This window comes from Carassius gibelio, chromosome B14, assembly GCF_023724105.1.
Source record: "Carassius gibelio isolate Cgi1373 ecotype wild population from Czech Republic chromosome B14, carGib1.2-hapl.c, whole genome shotgun sequence".
Lineage (NCBI taxonomy): Eukaryota > Metazoa > Chordata > Actinopteri > Cypriniformes > Cyprinidae > Carassius > Carassius gibelio.
This window is the reverse complement of record NC_068409.1, coordinates 23132000-23155367: the sequence shown is the minus strand read 5'-3', so window position 1 is coordinate 23155367 and position 23368 is coordinate 23132000. Positions and strand designations below refer to the sequence as shown.

The following is a 23368-nucleotide window of genomic DNA, read 5'->3' as shown; positions in this document are numbered from 1 at the left end:
ATGTCGATTCAATGTGCCATATGCCTTCGGTAATAGCTAACACAGAGGGATGCAGTCCCCCACCTTCCTTTCCCTTTTCACTTTCACTCTCTCTCTCTGTCTCTCCGGGTCCACAAAGCTCAGCCCAGACAGAATTAATGTGCAAGTCATCAGTCACAGAGGAAGCAGAGCCATGTGATAAGAACACCCCCAATATTACCTCAGAGCTCATGGCAGCGTCTGTTATAGACGTGTCACACTCATTATTGCTTGGCACCAAGTGTGTGACTTTTATATACAGTGCCTGTGTTAAATATCACCTTCTCTTTATAAGATCTAATTTGCTTGTTTATTTCATGGTATGTGACTTCAGATTGAGACTGTATCTATATATCTGACAGATGAAGTGTTTATGTTTCAGTCGGATGTTGAAATGAGTCATAGTGCATGTGATGAAGGCCAGTGGTCACAGACACGCACACACACAAAAACACACATGCTGGAGATGCTGGCACACTGCACTGCTTATGGGCTGTTGCATTGTGGGGCAGGCAGTTTGGGTGATGGCCATGCCTATTGCTCCTGCTCCCCCTGTGCCCCTCAGGCGGCCCCTGCTGGGATTTGGGCCTTGGGCAGCGAACAGACTGCAACTTCAATCTGTTTAGTTGCAGAGACTGAAACGTGAGGCCGGAGCCGCAGTGAAAAATAACCTCGGCCAGGGCAAAGATAGCAACAGCAGAGTATGATACAGCATTAAAATACACAGGGAAACCTGGTTCAAAACAGATTGAGGCCATTTTGCCACCAACAGAGAGAGGAAAAGATATTCAACATTCAAAGCAGCAGAGATAGAAAAGCGCCCTGCTGTTTGGTAAATTTCAGCGAGACCCGTTGTGCGCATTGATTATCTGGCCCTTCAGAAACTTCATCCACACCATTTCCAGTCCAGTGATGCATATAGAAACATTTACTAATTGCTTCTCGGAAGTGAATAATAAAGCCAGCGCGATGCTAACAATGCGACGAAAATGATGTCTGTGTTGTAAATCGTGTTCTGTTGTCTTCTCCAGTCTGTTCGCAGTTCTCCAAAGGAGTGTACGCCATCATCGGCGTGTACGACAGGAAGACTGTCAACATGTTGATGTCGTTCTGCGGTGCACTACACGTCTGCTTTGTGACGCCCAGCTTCCCCATGGAAAACTCCAACCAGTTTGTCATCCAGCTGAGACCCGAACTGCAGGATGCCCTGGTGGGCGTAATCGAGCACTACAAGTGGTCCAAGTTTGTCTACATGTACAGCTCGGACTCTGGTGAGACCTGCTTTTAAGATCTTATTATTTGGATTCCGGGGGGTGGAGAGGGGGTTATTAAGAATGAATTGCGCCCACTAATAGCGATGTTTATTTGCATATTTTTATTTGATTATATTTTGGATTTTCCAAACTGGAGCTGCACATTTAGAGAAAAAATATTTAAAATTATAGTAATATTCATTATTATTATTATTATTATTATTATTATTATTATTATTATTATTATTATTATTATTATTATTATTGAAATGCAGTTTTTATTATTAAAAAATATATTTAAATTATTATTATTGTCATTATTTCAATAGCAATAAATATGAATATATTATTATCATTATTACACTAGCATAACTAATATTAATAAATGAATAATATTAATAAATAATGTTATAATACATTTCATTCAACTTGACCTTTTTTCACACAGTTTAAGGTGATTAGTAGTCATCATTTTTAGGGTTCTTGGCATCAAAAAGTTTCAAAACCCTTCACGTGAATAAAACGTCTCTCTAAATCTTTCTTTAAAAGCGCTCTAAAAGGGGTATTTTATATCAATCTTAATTTGAATAGAACTGAGGTGTCTTTGAAGCACATGCAAATTTAAATACTCATAGTGTAGTGCTGTAGTGATACATGTAGCACTTGGTTGAAATGGATTTGGGGGGCTTAGTGAATAAGATACAGGTTTTTGTGCTGGAAAAATTCTGAATGCACTGAATTCACCCATTCGAATTCTCTTTTGAATGTGGCTGGTTGGTTTTCTGAGAGCCAGTATTTACCACCACATTGCTGGTGTGCACATTGAGTCAGCTTTTGTTCCTGGTTTGTGAACATGTTGGTGTGTAACGACAGATATAGATATGACTCATGAGAGAGCAGCCTGCTTTGGTGTTGCTGAGATGAACAATAGTCTTCTGATCTAAGTGGATGCATGCACTTGGAGCTCATTTGTGCATCTTTCTCCATGGAGATCTGCCAGAATGAAACCGTTGTGCCAGAGTAAAATGTATCTAGCTGAAGGCCAGGGAAAAAAAAATTCTAATTCCAAATCACCCCCACACATGGTTTTATTGTTATTCTAAGAAGGGTCCAAAATGTACTTGCCTGCCACACAGGCCAGGGCTGATGAATTAAGAACATTAACCAACCAATAAATATTTCATTCAAGCCATGAATCTAGGTTTTGTTTTATTATTATTATAAAAAATGTCAGTTTGGGAAAGGTTCAGTTGTTTTTCCTAAAAGGAATAGTTTGCCTAAAAATGCGAAAACTAAATAAATAAACAATCATTTAATTCACTTACCGTATCATTCCAAACCTGTATTTTCTTTTTCTTTTTTTTATACAATGAAAGGCAATTGGGTCCAATGTTGTTTTCCCCCAGCGTTCATGAAAATAATTAATTTAGTATAAAAAATAAATTCATACATGTTTGGAAGGTCATAAAAGTGTGCAAATAATGACAGAATTCATAAGAAATGAACACTGACAAGCCAGCCATAATAATTTTGTTCCTCATATTTTTGTTTTGTTGACCTAATTTTTTGTGAAAAAAATCCTGATGGAAAAGCTTCCAATTTGGTAAAAGTTCTTTGATAGACGGTTGTCATTTATTTAAATCATGCACATCTTTTACATCAGGGAGAGTTAAACTATTTTTCTACTTTGATTGAAATTAGACTGTCTAACTCATTTGATTTAAAAGATGTTGCAGTTCCTAAGACAGTTACCAGCCAAGTGGTGACTAACCCAATTTTTAACCGAGTGTTAATTTTGGACCCTGTTGCCATGTACCATCCCACAGCACAGTGATACAAGAATTTTTCATGCCTGACACTTCTTGCCTCAAAATAAATAGCTGAAATTCCCAGATCTGAAAAGTCACGGGCATCCGGCACTGCTTCCCAAGCAGGTAGAATCCGACACACCTGTCAGCACCAGGTGTACCCCCACCCCCCACCCCCCCGTAGTCAATCGGCTCCAGTGTCACCATAACGTGTCACCATCTGTCACAGACGTTCAGCTCAGCCGACCATGATACTGTAGGAGCATGATGCGATCTACATATTACAGGTCTTTTTTAAGAAATGTAGTACCCTTCAATGCTCCAGCTCTACGCACACAATAGGTTTGATGCCTGCCTATATGCACGCCATGGGTGTCTCGGTGATGGTTTCATCTTGTGGAAGTGCTGAGGGCTCTGGGTTAAGATTGTAGGATCATTAACTCTGTGACTGAGAGGAACCAAACCGCAGGAAGCCATATCACCAGCCTCTTGTTGCCTAGATACAGTGCTGCACTGTCTATGGGGTTATTTTAAGCCTTTTAAGGACATACGTGTGAGAGTGTTTGTAGCCCGTATGTGAACCCAGCCGCGGCGTTAGCTTCCTATGTGTATAAAATCAGTTCCTCCACTGTGTGCTGTTTTCCATGTTGGCGTAGTACTCCACCGGCGTCACACCACCCCAGATGAGTGAGAATGAGGCTAAGGAGAGACGTCTTCCCCCGCTGGCCCTGTTCTCTGTGTGCATCGTGAGCCATTTGTTGAGCCTGCTGGGAGTGAGAGCTCCTTAATGTCAAATCACCCTGCAGTCTTAAAGTGGTCCAGCTGTACTCACACTGAGTCAAGCAGGAAGCAACTCTGGCTCAGATGCAGAGGGGTCAAAGGGCAAGTGCACAAAACAGAGACGGACAGAAGCAGAGAAGGAAATCAATATTCCTTGCTTCTGCTGTGAATACGTGCTTTCTGTACTTTGGAATCCAACTAGTTTTGACTTGTTTTTCAAACTACATTGTAAATATGATTTGCTGTATAGTTAGACTGCTTCAAGAACTTTTTGTGACCGTTTACTTACCGTCACGTCTGTGCTTGACCCTCAAATGTCCCCTTTGCAGCTCCAAAAAGGTAACAAATGCATCATGTAAAGGGATGATTCGCCCAAAAATGAAACATTATCCCATGATTTACTCACCCTAAAGCCATCCTACATGACTTTCTTCTTTTAGATGAATACAATCAGAGTTACATTAAAAAATGTCTTGGCTCTTCCAAGCTTTATAATGGCAGTGAATGGTGGTTGAGATTTTGAAGCAAAATAAAGTGCATCCATCCATCTTAAAAAGTGCTTCACACAGCTCTTGGGGATTAATAAAGAGTGTTAATAAAGTAAAAAGAGCGACTGAATTTATTCACCAAAACTTTTTGAAAACTGCTAAGAATAAAAATGAGCTAAGGGTCAAGCTGTTCTGTTTTTAGTTTTCACAGCAACTGCAATAAACTGAAGGAATTCACAGAAATTACTTTTTTTGAGCAGCAGCAAAAACATTAAAAGAAATGTCTGTGTCTGGGACTGTATGCATTGCATTCTACAAAAAAGCCCTCTGAAACTTGCCACGATCCAAAGCTCTGTGACCTGTTGTCAGTCTAGCTAACCTGGGGTTAATTAGGCTAACCACTTCATGTCATCTACTCATTAAACTGACAGGTGAGGCACTGCAAAAAGATGGTCATTGTAACACTGGACACTATAGTTGACACTATGGAGCCATATGTTTTTAAGCCATTTTAAAGGTTTATTGTTACATTATCAGATAGAAAAATACACAGATTTGACCAGGAAATGTTAACCCAAACAGTTTTGTGTGAGTGAGAGACTGAAATTGAAATCGTTATCACTGATTATCTTCCCCTGTGGTGGTTGTTTTTGCTTATACAGAATCATTGAGACCATGAATCCAAGAACTGAAACAGATTTGTCAATGATCCAGTTTTGTGAACTGGATCAATTAAAAAGATCTGACTCAAAATTTAAAAAAATTACACAAACTGAATGACACTGTCTCTCTCATGAACACTTTTTTACGATATCTTTGCATCCTTTTTGAAGCTTGAGTGTTTCTCAATTAATGGTTTTGGAATAATGTGAAGATGAATGATTGAATTTTTATTTTAAGGCCATTTTTTTCCTGACATGAAGGTTAAAGATAACAGATTTATGTTTTATTTTATTTGTCTTACATTTGACACATTTAAATGATGTTCAATTCTCAAAAAATTATCTTTGTTTTATTATACAGTGGTTAAGTAAGTGTTTAGTCCCTGTAGTGCACAAAAACATACACAGTTCTTGCACAGTTGCCGCTTCCTGTGATTTATTTTGTGGTCCATCCCACCCCATAAATGCAATATTTATTCCTGTTATTTCTGCTGTGGGATCCATTGGTTCCATAAATTATAAAGTGTGCATCCTTGTCATTGCTCTCCTTTTAATTACAGCTCATGCAACAGCTGTGTGGTGTTGCATTAAACAAAGACTGTAAAATTTGAGTGCACGCTTTTTTTACTTTGGGTGCTGTTCAAAACATAAAACAAACCTGAGTAAGTCCATTAAACATTTCATAAACAATTTCCCATATAAATGCTCACAGGAGAGTTGCTGTATTTATGTCTCTTTGTAGAGCCTGACAGAATTTACAGGAGGGTGTAGACTAGCAGGATTTTTGTTTCCTTTTTTTTTTTTTTACAGGATAAACTTGGGCTTGTTCTGTGAAATACTCATGCAGCAAAAAGCATAGATGGCTCTGAAAGCAAGCAGTTGAGTGCTTGGAGAGGTTTTGATGAGTTTGGAGGAGCTGGCCATGGTGCTGAAGTGCTGAGAACACAAGAAGCAAACTGCTCTCAGCGGAAACATAATAAGAGCAATCATGTACCTTTGTTGTCATGTCATGGATCATATGATCCTTGACAACTAATCGGTTCTTATGTGAAAGTTGAGGCTGGTGTTACGTCTGCTCCAAAAAGTTGGTAGTATTTTATTTTATTTTGTACCTGAAAATATAGTCATGTTTATATTTTAGAAAGGGGGGGGGGGGTTGGCTCTCCAGATGAGCATAGTGTTTAGGGGTCCTTGTAATTAAAAATTTTAAAAGCTGCTGTTTCAGAGTGTCATGCCATTAGTTTAGCAATAGTAGGAACACTTTTCAGGGTGCTGGATGTTGCAGAAAGTGAGGCAGCACTTTAGGTTTTGAGACAGATTGTGTCTTGTTGCAATAGCGTATTATTTTTGAATCGGAGAGATTTTTGTTGGTGTCTAGGGAGAAAGCTGATTGGTCCCTCAGTGTTGCACACATGCATCCACCATCTTTGAATCCAATGCCAAGATCAATGGCTTCACTAATCGAACCTCATTTCCTGTCTGTGAATAGTGTCGCTCTCATTCTCCAGTGTCTGTACCGTCCTGGAAGGTTTTACTGAATTCACAGCCAATAAAGTGGCATTCAGATGGTCAGAGGTGCCTGGAGATAACAGAGTGTCGATACTATAGTCCTCCAAGCTCCTGAGATGCTTCAGAATGTCTTTCTAATTAATTAACTTACCAGAATTTTATTATTCACACATTGCATTTCACAGAACGTGTCATATTAACTAGTTCTTCCTCCATATACATATAAGTTAGCTTACTCAATATTTCAAATTAAATGCAGTTACTTTGTTTGTCTAGTTCAAAATAAAGATCTCAAGTTCTATTAATCTTAAAAAATGTAACATTTTGATGCAACTGATTACCTCAGCTTTTTGGAATTCTGCTTGCCTAATTTTGTTCATTTGTATTCTAGGACTGTCAGTTCTGCAGAAGGTTCTGGACACAGCAGCAGAGCATAACTGGCTGGTGACCTCCGTAAATGTTGAGACAATGACAGAAGCGTCCTTCCTCAAAGTGTTCCAGGACCTGGACAAAAGGAAGGAGGGCCAGATCATCATCGACTGTGAGCTGGAGAGACTCACCTCCATCCTGAAGAAGGTAATTGGCTCTCACCATTCTTATTATAGTCATACATGCTGTCTGGTGCTCCAAATTAATGAGGAATCAATTTTTGGATCCAAATTGTGATTCCTTGTTCTTTAAGACCACTTAAATATGTCTTTCAATCAAGACTAAAAGCTAGTCATAGCTACACAAACAGTCAGCTTTAATGTTGCTAATAACCATGTCATAATGAGTATATGTCAGTAATCATCTGAAGGCGTAGATGACTCAACTTAAAATGTAATTCAGATTTGGAATACTCTGTGAAGCCTGTGGCCACTCAAATCAGATGGAGTGTCCTATGCAGCAGGCCCCAAGATGCTCTCTTTCTCTCTCTCCCTCAAAAAGCGATAAGGACGGAGCAGATAAATAACACTGGGCTGACATTTGGGGTTGGCAACGGAGCCATAGTGACGCGTCACTTTCTCTGTCACCTCTCTCTGCTGCCTGGAGTAGGAGGAAGTGTCCTGTTACTGTAATTAATGAGAGCGTGCCTTTTCTTCCCTTTCTCTCCGTTCCTCTATTTCATGACTCAAAAAGAAGACCCTCGACAGGCCGTGTTGTGTTATTGATAGCACGGTGCCCACAGTTAAGGCTGTTGCATCATTTGGTGGCAATTTGCACAGCACGCCTAGACAAATTTTCCTCTCTGAAAGCAATCATCCATCATCATGCATCCACCAATCATACCATGAAACAACATTGGTGTCATTTCCTCCCACTTTGATTCACATTCTTTCACTAACACCAGGGGCCAGAGGGTTTAATTGAGGAAAAACTCAATGTGCATGTTTTTCATCACTCTCTAACCATGCAAGATGTTGTGTGGAACGTTTTAGTAGGTACATTTAAAAGACTCCATAAAGTAGTTTGATAAACAGAAATGTACTTTCTTTTGAAATAGAAAGTAACAGCATGACTTCCCTAGTAAAAAAGTAACATATTTAAAAAACATTTATTTCATACTAAATGTAGTTCAAATCTGTTAGCATATTTACCGACATATCACTGGAGACCTCCTGATATAACAATGATAATTAAACTTTATTTGGAGAACTTCTTGTGCACAATGCACACTTCTTAATATTAAGCCTAAAATGTGTTTTATTGTCCCAATTGATGAGGACTGTATGATTTTATAATAATATTAGTCTTTAGATGCAGGATATTCAAAATGTGCCTAAAGTAACCTTGCAATAGTTCCATTTTAACACATTTAAATATACTTAAGTATATCTTTAGTTGGACTTCGGCACTACTTCCATGCAATTAAAGTGTATTAAGTTCAAAACCAGTTGCTCCAGTTTAGCAGATTGTAAGTATAGCAGTTTAGTATACCAAAAGTACAAATGCAGGGTATATTAAACACAAGTATTAGTGTCTTTTTTCAGAGAGTCAACATTATTTTTGTTGAGTAAAACTATTAACTGTTAAAATATATATCACATTAAACCTAAAATAAAATTAAATAGAAATATGAAAAACTTAAAATAACACCAGTAGCCATTAGTTTGTCACAGCCCAGGAAGTCTATGGTTTGCTTCTGGCTTCTTCTAATCGGTGGCATGTGGTATCACAAAGAGCTGACAGTTTCATTTGTTAAGTGCTTTTTATTGGAAAAATGTGTTTATACCCTTAGCAAGAGATGAAGTCATCATTATTTTTGGTCCTTTTTCCAGAATGTGCTGCTTTTACAAGTTTTTTTGTCAGCTTTTTGGAACATACTTTTATATTGGCTCAAAGATTTTACAGAAATGGACTAAAAGTGCCAAAATAAATTGATTTCATTCCTGTGTTCTGCATTAAAGGAACAGTACCCAAAAAGTCTGTAATCATCTACACATCCACATGTTGTTTATTTATTCTGTGAAACAAAAAATAAAATATTTTGAAAATGGTTGGTAAGGTTGGTGTTTTCCATTGTATAAAAAACAATCTTAAAAACATTCTTAAAATGTTTTATTTTTAATAGAAGAAAGGTTATACAGTTTTGGAACAGACTGACAGCAAGTTTTCATTTTTGGGTGAACTATGCCTTTTTATTTTGATCCCAGCATTGAAATACACAAGAAAACCAGAAAGCGTCCTTGTTACTGCCCTGGGCTGGCCTGCCGGATGAAATCTTACTGGGGTCACCATTAATAACTAATGCTACTGTCTGTTATGGCCACAGGCTATCACTGTAAGCTTTCACAACTTCAGAAGTGTGTGAGAGAACAAATAGATACTTACATGCATACATTTTGGTTACAGAAGTATGCCTTCATGATCACTATGAACCCGGTTACTCCTGCACATCTCTAGTACATGCAGAGGATTTTCTTTAATAGAAGCCATTGAACAGCGTAACAGTTTGCTGGTGTCAAAGTCTATGGTAGCCATTGACACTGCACACAAAGCACTCACATACATCCACACAAGTTCAAGCTGTGACCCTCGGCCAGTGTAGTGTACCAAACAGACTGAGAGCGCTGCTAATGTGTTCCTCCCCCATCAGTGTATGACTCATTGTTTTTCACCACTGTTGTACTCTCCACGCCTGCAGAGGCTTTGTTATCTCTATAGCCACACAAAAGAAAACCTGCATCATAAATCTTCATTCCTCTCCTCTTTGTAACATCTTCATTCTGAAACACCCTAAACTCAATGTAAAGATGAAAGCCCAGGAATGTAGTCATTGTATGGCGATTGGTGGGTGTACGCTTATAGAAAATGTGCCATTGTTGTTATGATTATTTAAATGTTACATTTATGCACTTGGCAGATGCTTTTATCTAAAGATGAATTGCATTCATGCATTGACGCCATTTCATTGAAATGAACAGTCTGAAGTAGGAAAAATTGTGTAGTGTGTTTTTAGTTATTACATATTTAGTTATTTACATATCCTTACTTTCACCAGTAAGAAAAGGAAAAGTAATCATGCACATTGACACACATTATGACTGCTGTGTAAGACAAAAACTTATTTGGAATTATGTGGAATAATACAGCAAATATTACAGTGTGATATATATGGTTTATTTGCCTAGATAAGGCTTTACAATGCACACCACAATTTATACTAACTGCTTTATACTAACTGTTTTTCACCTTCATTTGTCGGTCTATTTCAGATCATCGAGTTGGGGAAGAACGTGAAGAGCTACCACTACATACTAGCAAACCTGGTAAGCTAAAAACACACCACTCGTTTCAGCACCAGAGATCTCATGACTAATGCTCAGCATGAAGCTTTCAAATGTCACTGCTACTCTTGATATTACAGGTGATTTGCATATTTTCACTACTGACCAATCGCAAGAAGCTGCTCGCTATGACTAACAGATGAGATGTTATATAAACGTTGCCTGGAGAACTGCTACGTGAATATGAAAAACGGTCTCAGGTTACGTATGTAACCATAGTTCCCTGAGTAGGGAACGAGACACTGCGTCCTCTAGGGGGCGCTTTGGGGAACACCTCGTCGTGACCCGTGTCTGAAGCATACAATGAAAAAACACCAACTTGTTGGCCGTCGACAGCCTCCGACGTCACTACCGGCGCGACTATAAATCAGCACCGGGAGAGCACGTCATTATCTTCTTCGTCTGAAGCTTGCGTCCGAAGCATGGCAGAGAGCTAGAGGACGCAGTGTCTCGTTCCCTACTCAGGGAACTATGGTTACATACGTAACCTGAGACCGTTCCCTTTCGAGGGAACTTCGAACTGCGTCCTCTAGGGGGCGCTTTGGGGAACAGTATACCCACGCCGCCATGCTGAGGGGAATGCAGGCCAGAATCATGGCGAGCACTAAGTACCAACTCTACCATTACTATGGGAGTTGCCCCTGGGACGTTTAGACGGCTGTCTGTGACAGTACCCCTTATGGCCAAAAGGCCTAAGCTACATACCCAACTTAATTGTTAGGGCCTCGGCCCTGGGTAGAGCTGAAGGCTTGGAATCAGGAAAGATTCCTTTAAAGGGATACGGCTAAGAACCTAGCATTTTTACCAATTCTTGCCTGTCACACAGGGGCTACCGCTAGCTTACGCATAAGCTTGCTGAAAGAGCTGTCTCAACAGTTCTCTAGTAGCAACACCCTGTTTAGATAGGTATCCGAGGATACATAGGTGGAGTGGCGCCCAAGATGAACGGGGCTTTTACCAACTCAAGAAAGGGCACGAAGCAACCGCGCGAAGCCCTCACCATATAGGATTTTAGAAAGAACGCAGAATACTAGCGTGCAAACTTACCACAGTGTGGATTTCAGAAAATGTGCAAAGACTACACGTGCACACTTACCATAGCATGGATTTTCAAATACTGTTCTAAGGAGGGGCTCTCGTGGCACTCTGATAGAGCAGCTCATAGATGGAATGTTGCATCTTAAAACAGTATGATTGAGAGTCATCAACTCGGTCTATGGAAACAATACTGGAGCGCTCTGGGAAAAAACCAGAGAACTCCGTCTCGTACGAGAGGAGAACTCCGAGCTCAGAGTAGCGCACTCATAGGTGACCCATTTTTTGGAAAGGGGAGCGCTGCTAAATTACCACGAGAATCAATAGCCCCTCATGTTGAGAAAAGCGATGCTTGAGGTGTATAAACAAATACACACTGGCTGAATGGAGCCCAAGGAACCAAGGTCTAATCATCTCAGGAAAGGGAACGAAGCGTTACCCCTCATCGTACAAGATTTAAGAAAGTTTGCAGAGTCTTGTATGCAAACTTACCACTTGTGGATTTTTAGAAAGTGTGTTCACATACACACTGACCACCATGTGGTTTTGAGAAAGTACACAAAGCTTAGCGTGTGTACTTAAAGGTTCCTAAGCATCGTAGAGGAGCTGAATCTCACGGGAGAGGCAAGCTCAATTACAAACCTCGGGTGAGGGGAGCATCACCTGAGGCAGCATATACAAGAAGACTTCTGTAACTGCCACCTCCACTTCCCGGTAGATACGACAGCACCCCTAAGCGGCCAGGAGGCCCCTCAGGGTGACCTGGCCAGACATCCATGAAATTCCCTGCAGTGCTGTGCCAGGCCTGATGATCAAGGAGGCTCCCTCAGAAGCCTGTGATCTCAGCCGCCTAATACCGGAACATGAAGCCGGATGGCTGCTGCTGACGAATGTTTAGTAAACACTGTAACTGAGCACTGCAAAGGAAACTCAGACAGAGTTTATTAGTAGACACGTAACCACCAGCAATTAAATACACATAAGTATATACAGAGAGGGTTACATGTACTCACTCACCCTCCTACGCCGGAGCCCCGCTCAAGGGGTAGACTGTTATGCGAGAGGTTTCCACCTAACCTCGATCAGGTGGAGAGCTGGTGGTTACAGGGGAATTAGGAAGGGGAGTATAAAAGCAGAAGTTAACCTTTCGAAGTCGATTAACGCATATACGCGTTTGTCTTTTCTTTTAGTAGATACCTCGGTATCATTCTGATTTGGACGAGAACGCTGCCTCGTCTAGATCATACCTCTTAGGTTCTGCTTACCTCCTCGTGACCCACGATTCCTCTAACCCCTGCCCGCAGGTGGGGGAGGAGCGCGAGTTGCGACACTAGCCTTCTGTGCCCATCTTTGATCCTCAGATCGAGTCAGGCCAGGACCCCTATGTTGTTTGGGCTCAGACCTGGACCTTCGTGGGACGAAGGATCTGAAAGCAGCAGAGCGCGCCTTCGTCTCCCTGAACTTTTCAAATCGCCGCCTCAACGGAAATACCGAAAAGTTCAGAAGGCGAAACCTGAGCATCGGGCAGAAAGCATTTTCTTTCCTCCCGATGTCTGTTCATCCACAGATGTCTCTCCGCTGCCACCATGGGCGCCATAGTCCTGCCCCATGGCGGAGGCGGCCTGCTTGGTAGCATGGAGAGAGATCCATGGTGTGGCGCAGCTCAGCTACCCAGCCTCTATCCAGGTCTCTTAGCAGATCAGTCTGATATGCTTGAAGCACCAGCATTGTGTGTAATAAAGCCTCAGCCTGACCTGCTACTGCGTATGCCTTGCCATTTAAGCGAGATGATTTTCTGATTTTTTATTTCTAGGGGCTTAGATGGCAAGGAGGGAGAATAAGAGAGGAGGTTTCCCCTGCAGAAAGAAAACATTTTTCACATATAAAAATTTATAAATTATTTATAAAATTTTTAGCTCTTTCTACAGGGGCATTCCCTCCTAGCCGCTTTCATGCATCACCTCGATGTCGGCAGATTACTTTAATGCCGAAACCGATGGATGCAAAAAGAAAACGGCATCTTTCATTTCTTTTTAATCTCTGTATGGAGATCATGCACAAATGAAAGGCTCACCTGAGCTGGAGGGTTATGGTCAAAAGGTAATTTTCGCTCAATAACCTCCAACAGCTCTACATACGCAGGGCAGGAGAATTGAGAAGGCTCAGCCTCAGCTTCTTCACCATCCTCAAATATCTCCTGCTTTTCCTGGGTAAAAACCCAGCAGAGCACGAACCTCAGTATGAGAAAGTGTTAAAGATATAACATCATCCTCCCAAGGCTCTCTCTCGTCCGCCGCCCCTTTTTTTTTTTTACGATCTCGAAAGGGAAAGTCCCTCTTTAAACCATTCAGACAGATCCATATGTATTCTCACGAGCTCATTTTCTTTCCTGCCTCAGCGTGGACAGATCCTGAACCGCGGGAAGCAGATGGCTTGCCTTTATTTTATTTTATTTTTTTTTAGAAGAGAGACGAACGAGAGCGGAGCTTTTTCCATTGAAAAAACGCTCATAGTGCACGCAGATTGCCTCCTCAAAGACATCGCGTGCGTGCTCTTCACCCAAACAAATGACGCAAAGATCGCGTGTGTCATCGGGTGTCAAATAACGCCGACACGGATGCACACATCGTCTAAACGCTTGCTAGTTGTCGCCATGATAAACAGAGAAAGATCGCCCTTACCGGTTCTTTCAGATGCACGCTTCAAACAAAACAGTCAGTTGAAGATGAAGAAGAAGATAATGACGTGCTCTCCCGGTGCTGATTTATAGTCGCGCCGGTAGTGACGTCGGAGGCTGTCGACGGCCAACAAGTTGGTGTTTTTTCATTGTATGCTTCAGACACGGGTCACGACGAGGTGTTCCCCAAAGCGCCCCCTAGAGGACGCAGTTCGAAGTTCCCTCGAAAGGGAACTACAAGTGATTTTTGCCGTCCTTGTCTGTAGGTGCGCTCAGCATATGAGAATAGAGGGTTAAATTGATTTAAACTGAAATGATGATAATCGCAGCATTAATATGCTGTGGTGTGCTCCTGGATGGCACACAGTGGAGAATTTTAAATAAAACTGGTCTGGCCGGTTTGTTAGATGAAATTGTAAATGATAAATGATAAAGGTTGCAAAGCAATAAGGAAAGATTTGCAACTGCCTGCTATTTCCATAATGGCCACATTTTAAGAAGTGAGCAAATTACTCCCAGTGTCCTATTTACACTGCGTTTGTATGTGTGGATGTGAAAGTGTGAATGAGTGTGTGTGTGTGTGTGTGTGTGTGTGTGCGCGCTTGGACGTTTGTATCTGAGAGGATGCCCATGTAAGCTTCCCCTCTGTGTCCAAGCCTTTTGGGTGAAGGCTAGTTTCTATAGTAACATCACCAACTCACTGCACCACATTTACTGGGACACAGAGCGGAAAAAGATACAGCTCCATCCACTCAGTCAATAGATATGGACACCTGCTACAGGTACATCACAGAGGAGAGACTAGGATGGGGAACTAATAATTTAAAAATAAAACACAATCTTCATTTCAACAGTCTGGAAATGTATTATTAAAATACCAAAGATTGATCTTTTACTCTGATTGATGCATGGTTATAATGTTCTCTTACTGTATGTTAAGAAGACACATCCCTCAAATCTAACATTCTGATTGTACTAGCTTCCCAAGTCTTGTGCTTGACTGTTGTGATTTGAGAACTTGTTATCAGAATACGGGTGTCCAAAATCTTGCAAGGTTCACAGTGAGTTTGTGTAGGATCAGATGGGCAAAAGCCCTCACTGTAGTTCTAGAGTGGGAGGACCGCCTACGCCTGAAACTGAGAATAATCAGCCTGAGCCGAGAGAACAAGACTGGCAAATACTGACAAAATCCGTCAAAAACCTGCGATCTATTCCATCAGCCACATACAACTGACGGACATCATCAGTGCTGCCCTGTTCCAAGAAACAGGATGTCACTGTTGCTATGAGAGCAGATAGTCGACATGAGAGGGAATGCCAAAAGACATGCTGCCGAACAAAAAGAAAAAAAAAACTAGAAGGACACGGCCAATCATGAGAGAGCTGTGGCTGTGCTTCAGAAAGCAGCTCGCTGTTGTAATCAGAGACATCTGAATTGACTCCTGGCCCCATTTCTCCTCCATCTCTCGATTGTTTCTGGACTCCTAGTGTCCCATGATGTGTTTAACCTGGCATACAGGTCACAGAAAACAGTAATATTGGGAAATATTATTGCAATTTCTAATATCTGTTTCCTATTTTAATATACTTAAAAATATTATTTATTTTTGTGACAGAGCATTGAATTTTCATCAGCCATTTCTCCAGTCTTCAGTGTCAGATGATTCTTCAGAAATCATTCTAATATGCTGATTTATTATCAGTGTTGAATCTATTGTGCAGCTTTTTTATTTATTTATTATTATTATTATTATTATTATTATTATTATTATTATTATTATTATTATTATTATTATTGGAACCTGTTACGCTTTTTTCTTTGATGTGTGAAAAGTTAAAAAGAACAGCATTTGTTCAAAATAGAAATAATTTCTAACAAAATAAGTCTTTACTATCACTTTTTTTACTAACACTTGTTGAACAAAAGTATTAATTTCTTTAAAAAAAATTACTGACCACAAACTTTTGTATATTGTATATTAAAATAGAAAACTCTTATTTTAGATTGCCATAATATTTCACAAAATTACATATTTTTCTGTATTTTTGATCAAATTAATGCAGCAAACTTCTCTAAAAGACATAAAAAATCTTAATAATCCTGACCTTTAGAATGGCACTTATAGTTTTTATACTATTTTATGTAGCTTTAGTTTTTATACAATTTTGTGAGTAATTTTAGTACTTTAGCTAAAAATAAAATGTCATGTTTGGCTACTAAATTAAATTGATTTTAATCTTATATTTTATTTCAGCTTTATTTCAGATATCAAAATCTTGGAATGTACAGTATAACATGTCAAAAAAAAATATAATTTATGCTTCTGATATCAGAGTTTCTGACTGTTTCTGAAATGTCTCCATGAGAGTTTTGTTTTTTTTGCAATCAGTGAAAGCTTCTTTCTGCTAACTGCTTGACTTTGTTTTCTCTTTTAATTTAGTACAAAAACTCTTTTGTTTGGTGAATGAGCTCTTGATTGCCTCCAAAGTCAAGGCAGTCATCTTGTCTGAGGGAAGAATGTGCCATGTTTCAGACTTGAGAGCTTGTGATGACAACGTCCCAGTTGTGCGCTCAGTAACAGCCCTGTATAATATGTGCAGTGATGCAGACAGTCTGCGTATCTCTGATTGCCTTCTTCACTCCCACCACAGAGAGTGATGAGGCTGTGAAACCAGGTTGCATGACGCTTTAGCCCTGAGGCTAGCCGTGTGATAGCGTTTCCCTCACGGAATTGATTTGACGTTACAGGAGACTTTTAGTTTTCCCTGTGGAATGGTACATTACAATAGAGAGACTATTATATTGGTCAGGGGATTCCATACTGGGATCGGGGACCCCCATGCGGCCGCAACTGGATTAATAAAAAGTTCAAAAGATCAAAACGTATTTAGTTTTTTTTCTAACATTGTGACTATCACTTTGATTACTTTAATGCAACTTGCGGAATTTTATTTATTTATATATTTTTTTTTTTTATAGTAAAAAGCTTACTGACTTCAGATGTTTAAATAGAAGTTCATAAGTGCTTTATATTTTATTTTTTAATTTTTTAAGGATATTATTATATTTTGAGGTGCTTGGCACTACAATATTTAGGCTGACAGCCCTGCCCCCTATCTATTTAAATTAGTGGGCAATCAATATAGGTCAACTTTGGCATATGAGACTTATTTGTGGTGCCATTTAATTTTTGCCTGTCAGTGAGGATGTCAGAACATGATATGATTGACTGCCCAGTCGACACTGTCAAATGTGACAAATGTCTCAAGATTTATATCCTACATTCTGACATAAAAAAACAAACTGTACAATCATACGCTTCTGACAAGCAGCAAAAGGACAAAAACTCCCCTGAGTCTGAGTATGTGTGTGAGAGGGTATCTGGAGTAAGACAAGTGTGAGGTCATGTTAGCAGCGTAGTGAATCTTGTTCGTTGCCCTACGGAGCAGATGTTCCCAGGGAACACAAAGACACGTTACTGCTCCTGGGGGACAAAGCGTGTTAAGGGATAAAAGATCAAAGAGCACCACACTTAGAGCCTGACAAGGGCTATTACACTCAAAACTGAGTCAAACACACACACACCAACATATTTTGATGCTTAGCTGGACACAAATAAATCTTATGTGTTAAGCTGATACAAATAAATAAAAGGTTGAAGAAATGTTCCCAGTAATAAAGTAGGTTAGAATCAATTCGGTATGATCTCAGGTATAGAGCGAGTGAATGCACTGCTCTGGGGCAGCTTACCTCAGCTGATTGGATTGTGGAAAAAGGCCTTAAATTACTAAATAGCGCCTGTGGGATCAAAGGCAGACCTCCAGCAAACTCTCAATATGTGTCACAGTTTTTTTACTCCAAATTCCTATTCACAGCTCCTGCATTTTCCGGCACCACATCGGATAACAACTGAGCTTTCTTGGATAACCAGCCTCAGTGGATGAGAGGGATTAGCCTTTTTCATTAAGTGATTGACCCAACCGTTCTTTCCATTATAGTTTTAAACCCTGCATTACATTTGACGGCACTCCACAGGCCCGGCCTCCTGCTCTCTCGCTGCACCTGAGCATTAATGCGAAAATGACTCCCTCGGCTGCGAATTCTACCTCCATTTCCTGTGGAGGTCTTACATTGGATTGGTTTTTTAACAATTGCAGGGGATTTGTCATTGTATTTAATCTCAAATTGGTCTCCCTTTTCAATTTAGTCAATGGCTTGTCTTTAATGATTGACATTTGGCTGAAATTGGATTTCTTGACCATGGAGAACTTCTGTTTGTTTGTTTTTTACTTTAACTTGAATCACAGTATGACATGCATGTTCCTTGTGATCCTTTAGGGGTTTCTGGACGTTGACCTGACAGAGTTTAAGAAGGGTGAGGCCAATGTAACAGGCTTCCAGCTGGTGAACTACCCAGACCCTAACATCAGTAGGATAGTGCAGCAGTGGATGGACTTTGACAACAAAGACGCCAAAGTTCCCAAGCGAGGACTGAAGGTGAGTACATTTAAATCATCCACTGTGTGGAGAACTGATTCTGCTCTGACAGAAAAAGAATAAAATCCAAGAAACAACATGTAATAAAGTTGTATATTGAATCACTGGCACGGTTCCAGAGAGAGAGCACAACTGCATTACATCAAAATCTGATGACAAAATACAAAAGGCTTTTGATTCTTCAAAATGAAATTAGTCCAATAGTCAATTAAACATATTTTAGCACAAAATTATAATATAAACTGTTATATATAATTATCATTTATATCATATTTAAATATAGAAATACACTTCTCATATGTCTCTGTGCATTCTTTGTGCAGTACACCGGCGCTCTCACATACGATGGAGTCAAAGTTATGTCTACAGCCTTCCAGAACCTCCGTAGGCAGAGGATAGATATATCTCGCCGTGGAAATGCTGGAGAATGTCTGGCCAACCCACCAGCACCTTGGGGCCAAGGCATCGATATTCAGAGAGCACTTCAGCAGGTATCACACGCTGTAGGCTCTGCACATTTCTGAACGAACACAGTGTTCACAAACTTTCCTATCTGTGAGACTGACACCGCCTCTAATCTATTCTGAGTGTACAAAATGAAAGCCCAATAAGCAAATTACATCTTTATCTCATAAAGTTCACATTGATTCACCAAAGAGACCATCACAATCAAATGTGACACTACAGATAATAAACAAACCCAGTTGGTGATAAACATTTATGCTGCTCATAACAGCACATGACAAGTTATATTTACAAAGAGATGCATGAGGGAAAGAGCACCTGGCTTTGTTGTGTTACCTTTAGGCAGATTTTTGTCTCTTTGCCTTGGGCGGTATATGAAGATTTAGGTGCCGAGGGTAGAATTTGGCAGGCGAGGTGGAGCAGAATTTGTTACCAAATGGAAAATCTGTAGAAATGCACTCTGTTTGAGAAACCGTACACAAATTGGTATTTTTCTTCCAGTCGTATCACGTGTTTCTCCTTTTCACTTAAATGGATACTCCATCCCAAAATGAAAATTTTGCCATTAATAATTTACCTCCATGTCGTTCCAAACCCTTAAAAGCTTAGTTCGTCTTCGGAACACAATTTAAGATATTTTGGATGAAAACTGGGAGGCTTGAGACTGTCCCATAGACTGCCAAATAAATAACTGTGTCAAGGTCCAGAAAAGTATGAAAAGCATCGTCAGAATAGTCCATCTGCCATCAGTGATTCAACCGTAATGTTATGAAGCGACGAGAATACTTTTTGTACACAAAGAAAACAAAAATAATGACTTTATTCGATAATTACTCTCCTCTGTGTCTCTTCAAATCAGAGTAGTGCCATTTTGGCAAATCTGAGTTGTACACACTCTTCTGTGTCAGCCGCGCCACAAGGATATGTTTTTTACGTCTATTTACGCTTTGGTTTCGAAAGCAAACGGCACAGCGTACGCCATCTGCGTTCAGCTCAGATTTGCCAAAATGGGGCTATGCTGATTTGGAGAGACACAGAGGAGAGGAATTGTTGAATAAAGTCATTATTTTTGTTTTCTTTGTGTACAAAAAAGTATTCTCATGGCTTCATAACGTTACGGTTAAATCACTGATGGCAGATGGACTATTTTGACGATGCTTTTCATACTTTGCTTGACCTTGACACTGTCATTTAATTGGCAGTCTATGGGACAGTCTCAAGCCTTCCTGTTTTTATACAAAATATCTTAAATTCTGTTTCAAAGACGAACAAAGCTTTTACGGGTTTGGAACGACATTGAGGTAAATGATTAATGACAAAATTTATCATTTTTGGGTGGAGTAACCCTTTAAAGGGTATTAATAAGTCTGAAAAAACCTAAGCAATGTAGTAGCATTCTTCTTGCAGAAATAGACTCTGTCTCACAGTTGCCTGTGGCTGTGTCTGATGCCAGTCTGATGTGTGCTGGACTGAGGCAATTTGGTCCATCTGCTGAGAGGCCGTGGAGATTGATGTTCAACTCGGTCAATTAACTCCTTCATGTGGCCTGGGAGACATTCAGTACTGTACACACAGAAGAGACACTGTGAGAGATGTACACCCCTCACAGGAGGACTACTTGAGAGAGAGAGAGAGAAAGAAAGTTTTTTTTGTCTAAACACAAACATCTTCTATGTAATTTGTACTCAGGTTCGTATTGAAGGCCTAACAGGACACATTCAGTTTAACGAAAAAGGACGAAGGACAAACTACACTGTTAGTGTGATGGAGCTAAGGCCAACAGGACCGAAAAAAGTAAGTACTTAAATATCAGGAAAAGGAAGCATTTATAGGAAGCTTTTTGATATGGCAGGCTGTTTCACACTTCTTGCTTCACTTATGGTTTAAACAAAACATTCCCTTTATAAGATCCAGTATGGTCGCTGTTTCAGCAATCCAGTCTACTACTTCTGGGATGACTAAATGAGTACTGTATTTCATGTAGTATCTCCTGTGGGATATCTCAGAAAGGTTTCCCGATAATGCTCAAGTTCCTGTCCCTGATTTGATTTTTTCTCAGGTGGGTTACTGGAATGAGGATGAGAAATTTGTGAGCACGGCGGCCTACATGCCAGGCAGTAATGACACTTACGGACTTCAGAATCGCACATATATTGTTACCACTATTCTGGTATGTCTTCTTTAAATCTTTTACCTTTTTTGCTAATTTTAAACTTCTATGGGATTGAAAACATTATTCAGTAAGATTTATTAAACTATTAATTTGTTCAACAAGGACACATTATATGGGGAAGTCGTGGCCTAATGGTTAGAGAGTCGAACTCCCAATTGAAAGGTTGTGAGTTCGAGTCCTGGGCCAGCAGGAATTGTGGGTGGGGGGAGTACATGTACAGTTCTCTCTCCACCTTCAATACCACGACTTAGGTGTCCTTGAGCAAGGCACCGAACCCCCAACAGCTCCCCGGGCGCCGCAGCATAAATGGCTGCCCACTGCTCCGGGTGTGTGTTCACAGTGTGTGTGTTCACTGCTCTGTGTGTGTGCACTTCGGATGGGTTAAATGCAGAGCACAAATTCTGAGTATGTGTCACCATACTTGGCTGAATGTCACTTCACTTCATATTAATCAAAGGAAGCAGTAAAGACATGCATAATGTTAAAAATGATTTCTGTTTCAAAGACTCCTGTATCACAGAAAATGATCACTGTTTGCACAAATATATTATGCAGCACAACTGTTTTCAGCATTGATAATAATAATACATTTTTCTTGTGCAATAAAATTAACATATTATTTGATTTTTGAAGGATCATGTGACACTGGAGACTTCAGTAATGGCTGCTAAAATTCAGTTTTGCCATCATAGAAATAAATCTAATTTTAAAGATATTTAAATAGAAAACCATTATTTTAAATTATAATAATATTTCACAAAATATTTTTTTACTGTTTTTTTATTTTATTTTATCAAAAGCATGCAGCGTTGGTGAGCATAAGACCTTAAAGTCTCCAAAATTCTGAGTCAAAGTGTATATTCAAAGTTATTGCAAGTCATGTGTTCCAGCTATTCCTACACCTTTATATTTTCATGAAATAAATGACATCACTGTTTGTATGTCGTATTTCATTAAGCAAACAGCTCAAGAGAACTGAGACGGTGCCCTCCTAACATGTCCTGTAGAATTTAATGTTCATAGTTTCAGTGAAACTTGTCTGTAGTTGCCAAGTTGCTTGGCAAATAATCATTCATCCCCAACACTGGTCGAATGACAGTACAGGAATCCAGACTCAGTCCACCATCTCACAAGTCTTCTTAACCATTTTTCCTTTCTTAAAATGGCTGATGCATCACCTTCATGTTTTTATCCCTCAGTATGAAGACGGTAATGCTGTGGTGTGCAGATAAAAGCATGAAGGCTCTTCTGTGCGCTGTCTGTAAATGAGACATTATTGCTCCTCCAGCCACAGTGTTTTCATCTTATACTTAAAGGGGAACCTTGGATTGAATTGCCAGCAGTGGACAAAAGATTAATTTTCCTTTTCTTTATCCTCGTTCGGCAGAGATCTTTGGGCTTAGCCTGCGTTTTAGCTATTCTCTCTCAAGTTAGGCTTCAGAGGGCATTTATTAACCTTTCATATGTGGACTGCCCATCTCTTTCCCTGCCAGAGAAAGGGCAGAGTGAGTGGACCGGCCTCCTGATGGAAGGACGTGGAGGGAATTGGTGATGGATCATTGGTGTGGGTTAGGGGCTAAGCGCTCACAAGGGAGTGGGATGGATTGCAGGAAATAGTCTGAGCTATGCTGTTTGTCCAACAGAGACTGTTTATCAGAGAAGCTGGGAATAGTTGCATCACCTTGCGTGCTCTAAAGAATGATCTGTTTCTCTGAAAGACAGCATATAAGCCATTTTGGAGGTCTGCATTAGCAGGAAATTCACTTCCACTGTCTGTTTCTGAGATGCATTGCAGCACAGCTGGGTTCAAAGTTCTGTGGTACTGAAAGCATTTGCAGACATGACACTGTAATCAAGAGTTTCATTGTTTGAGGTTTGTTTCTGGAAAGGGGAAAAAGTACATCTATGTGGCTCTATTTGCTTTTAGTTTCAAACCTATGCTGCACAGCAAAGGCTTCTTTTCTTTTCTTAACGTCAGCCCACTCTATTTTTCTTTATGCTCTCGTGTTATTCGTACATTGTGAGCTCCTTAGAAAAGTCTGTTACAGAATGAGCTTTCAGCTGGGCCTCAGGTGCCATTTGTGTTGCAATCTCCTCAGGATGTCCAATCATTGTGAAATATCACAATTGAACTGCTAACTCATATTACAGACTTTCTACAAATAGAATCACCCTACACTTTCTACACAGCTGATTGCCAGGTCTGTCCCTCATGCTCGAGAACAAGACATA

General features: G+C 40.1%; 1 protein-coding gene across 4 annotated transcripts in view; it reads left to right on the top strand.

Moving 5' to 3' along the window:
* The window catches only part of LOC127971786 (glutamate receptor 1-like), a 75671-nt gene that overhangs the window by 16980 nt on the left and 35323 nt on the right, over window positions 1-23368 (top strand). For all 4 annotated transcript variants that reach the window (XR_008156920.1, XR_008156921.1, XM_052575012.1 and 1 more), the window contains exons 3-9: window positions 1050-1289; window positions 6910-7094; window positions 10217-10270; window positions 18340-18498; window positions 18822-18989; window positions 20653-20757; window positions 21023-21133. Coding sequence is in view for 2 of the 4 variants with exons in the window: in XM_052575012.1 (XP_052430972.1) it covers window positions 1050-1289; window positions 6910-7094; window positions 10217-10270; window positions 18340-18498; window positions 18822-18989; window positions 20653-20757; window positions 21023-21133 (1022 nt within the window). In the remaining 2 variants the exon portion in view is untranslated. The remainder of the gene's footprint in view (window positions 1-1049; window positions 1290-6909; window positions 7095-10216; window positions 10271-18339; window positions 18499-18821; window positions 18990-20652; window positions 20758-21022; window positions 21134-23368) is intronic.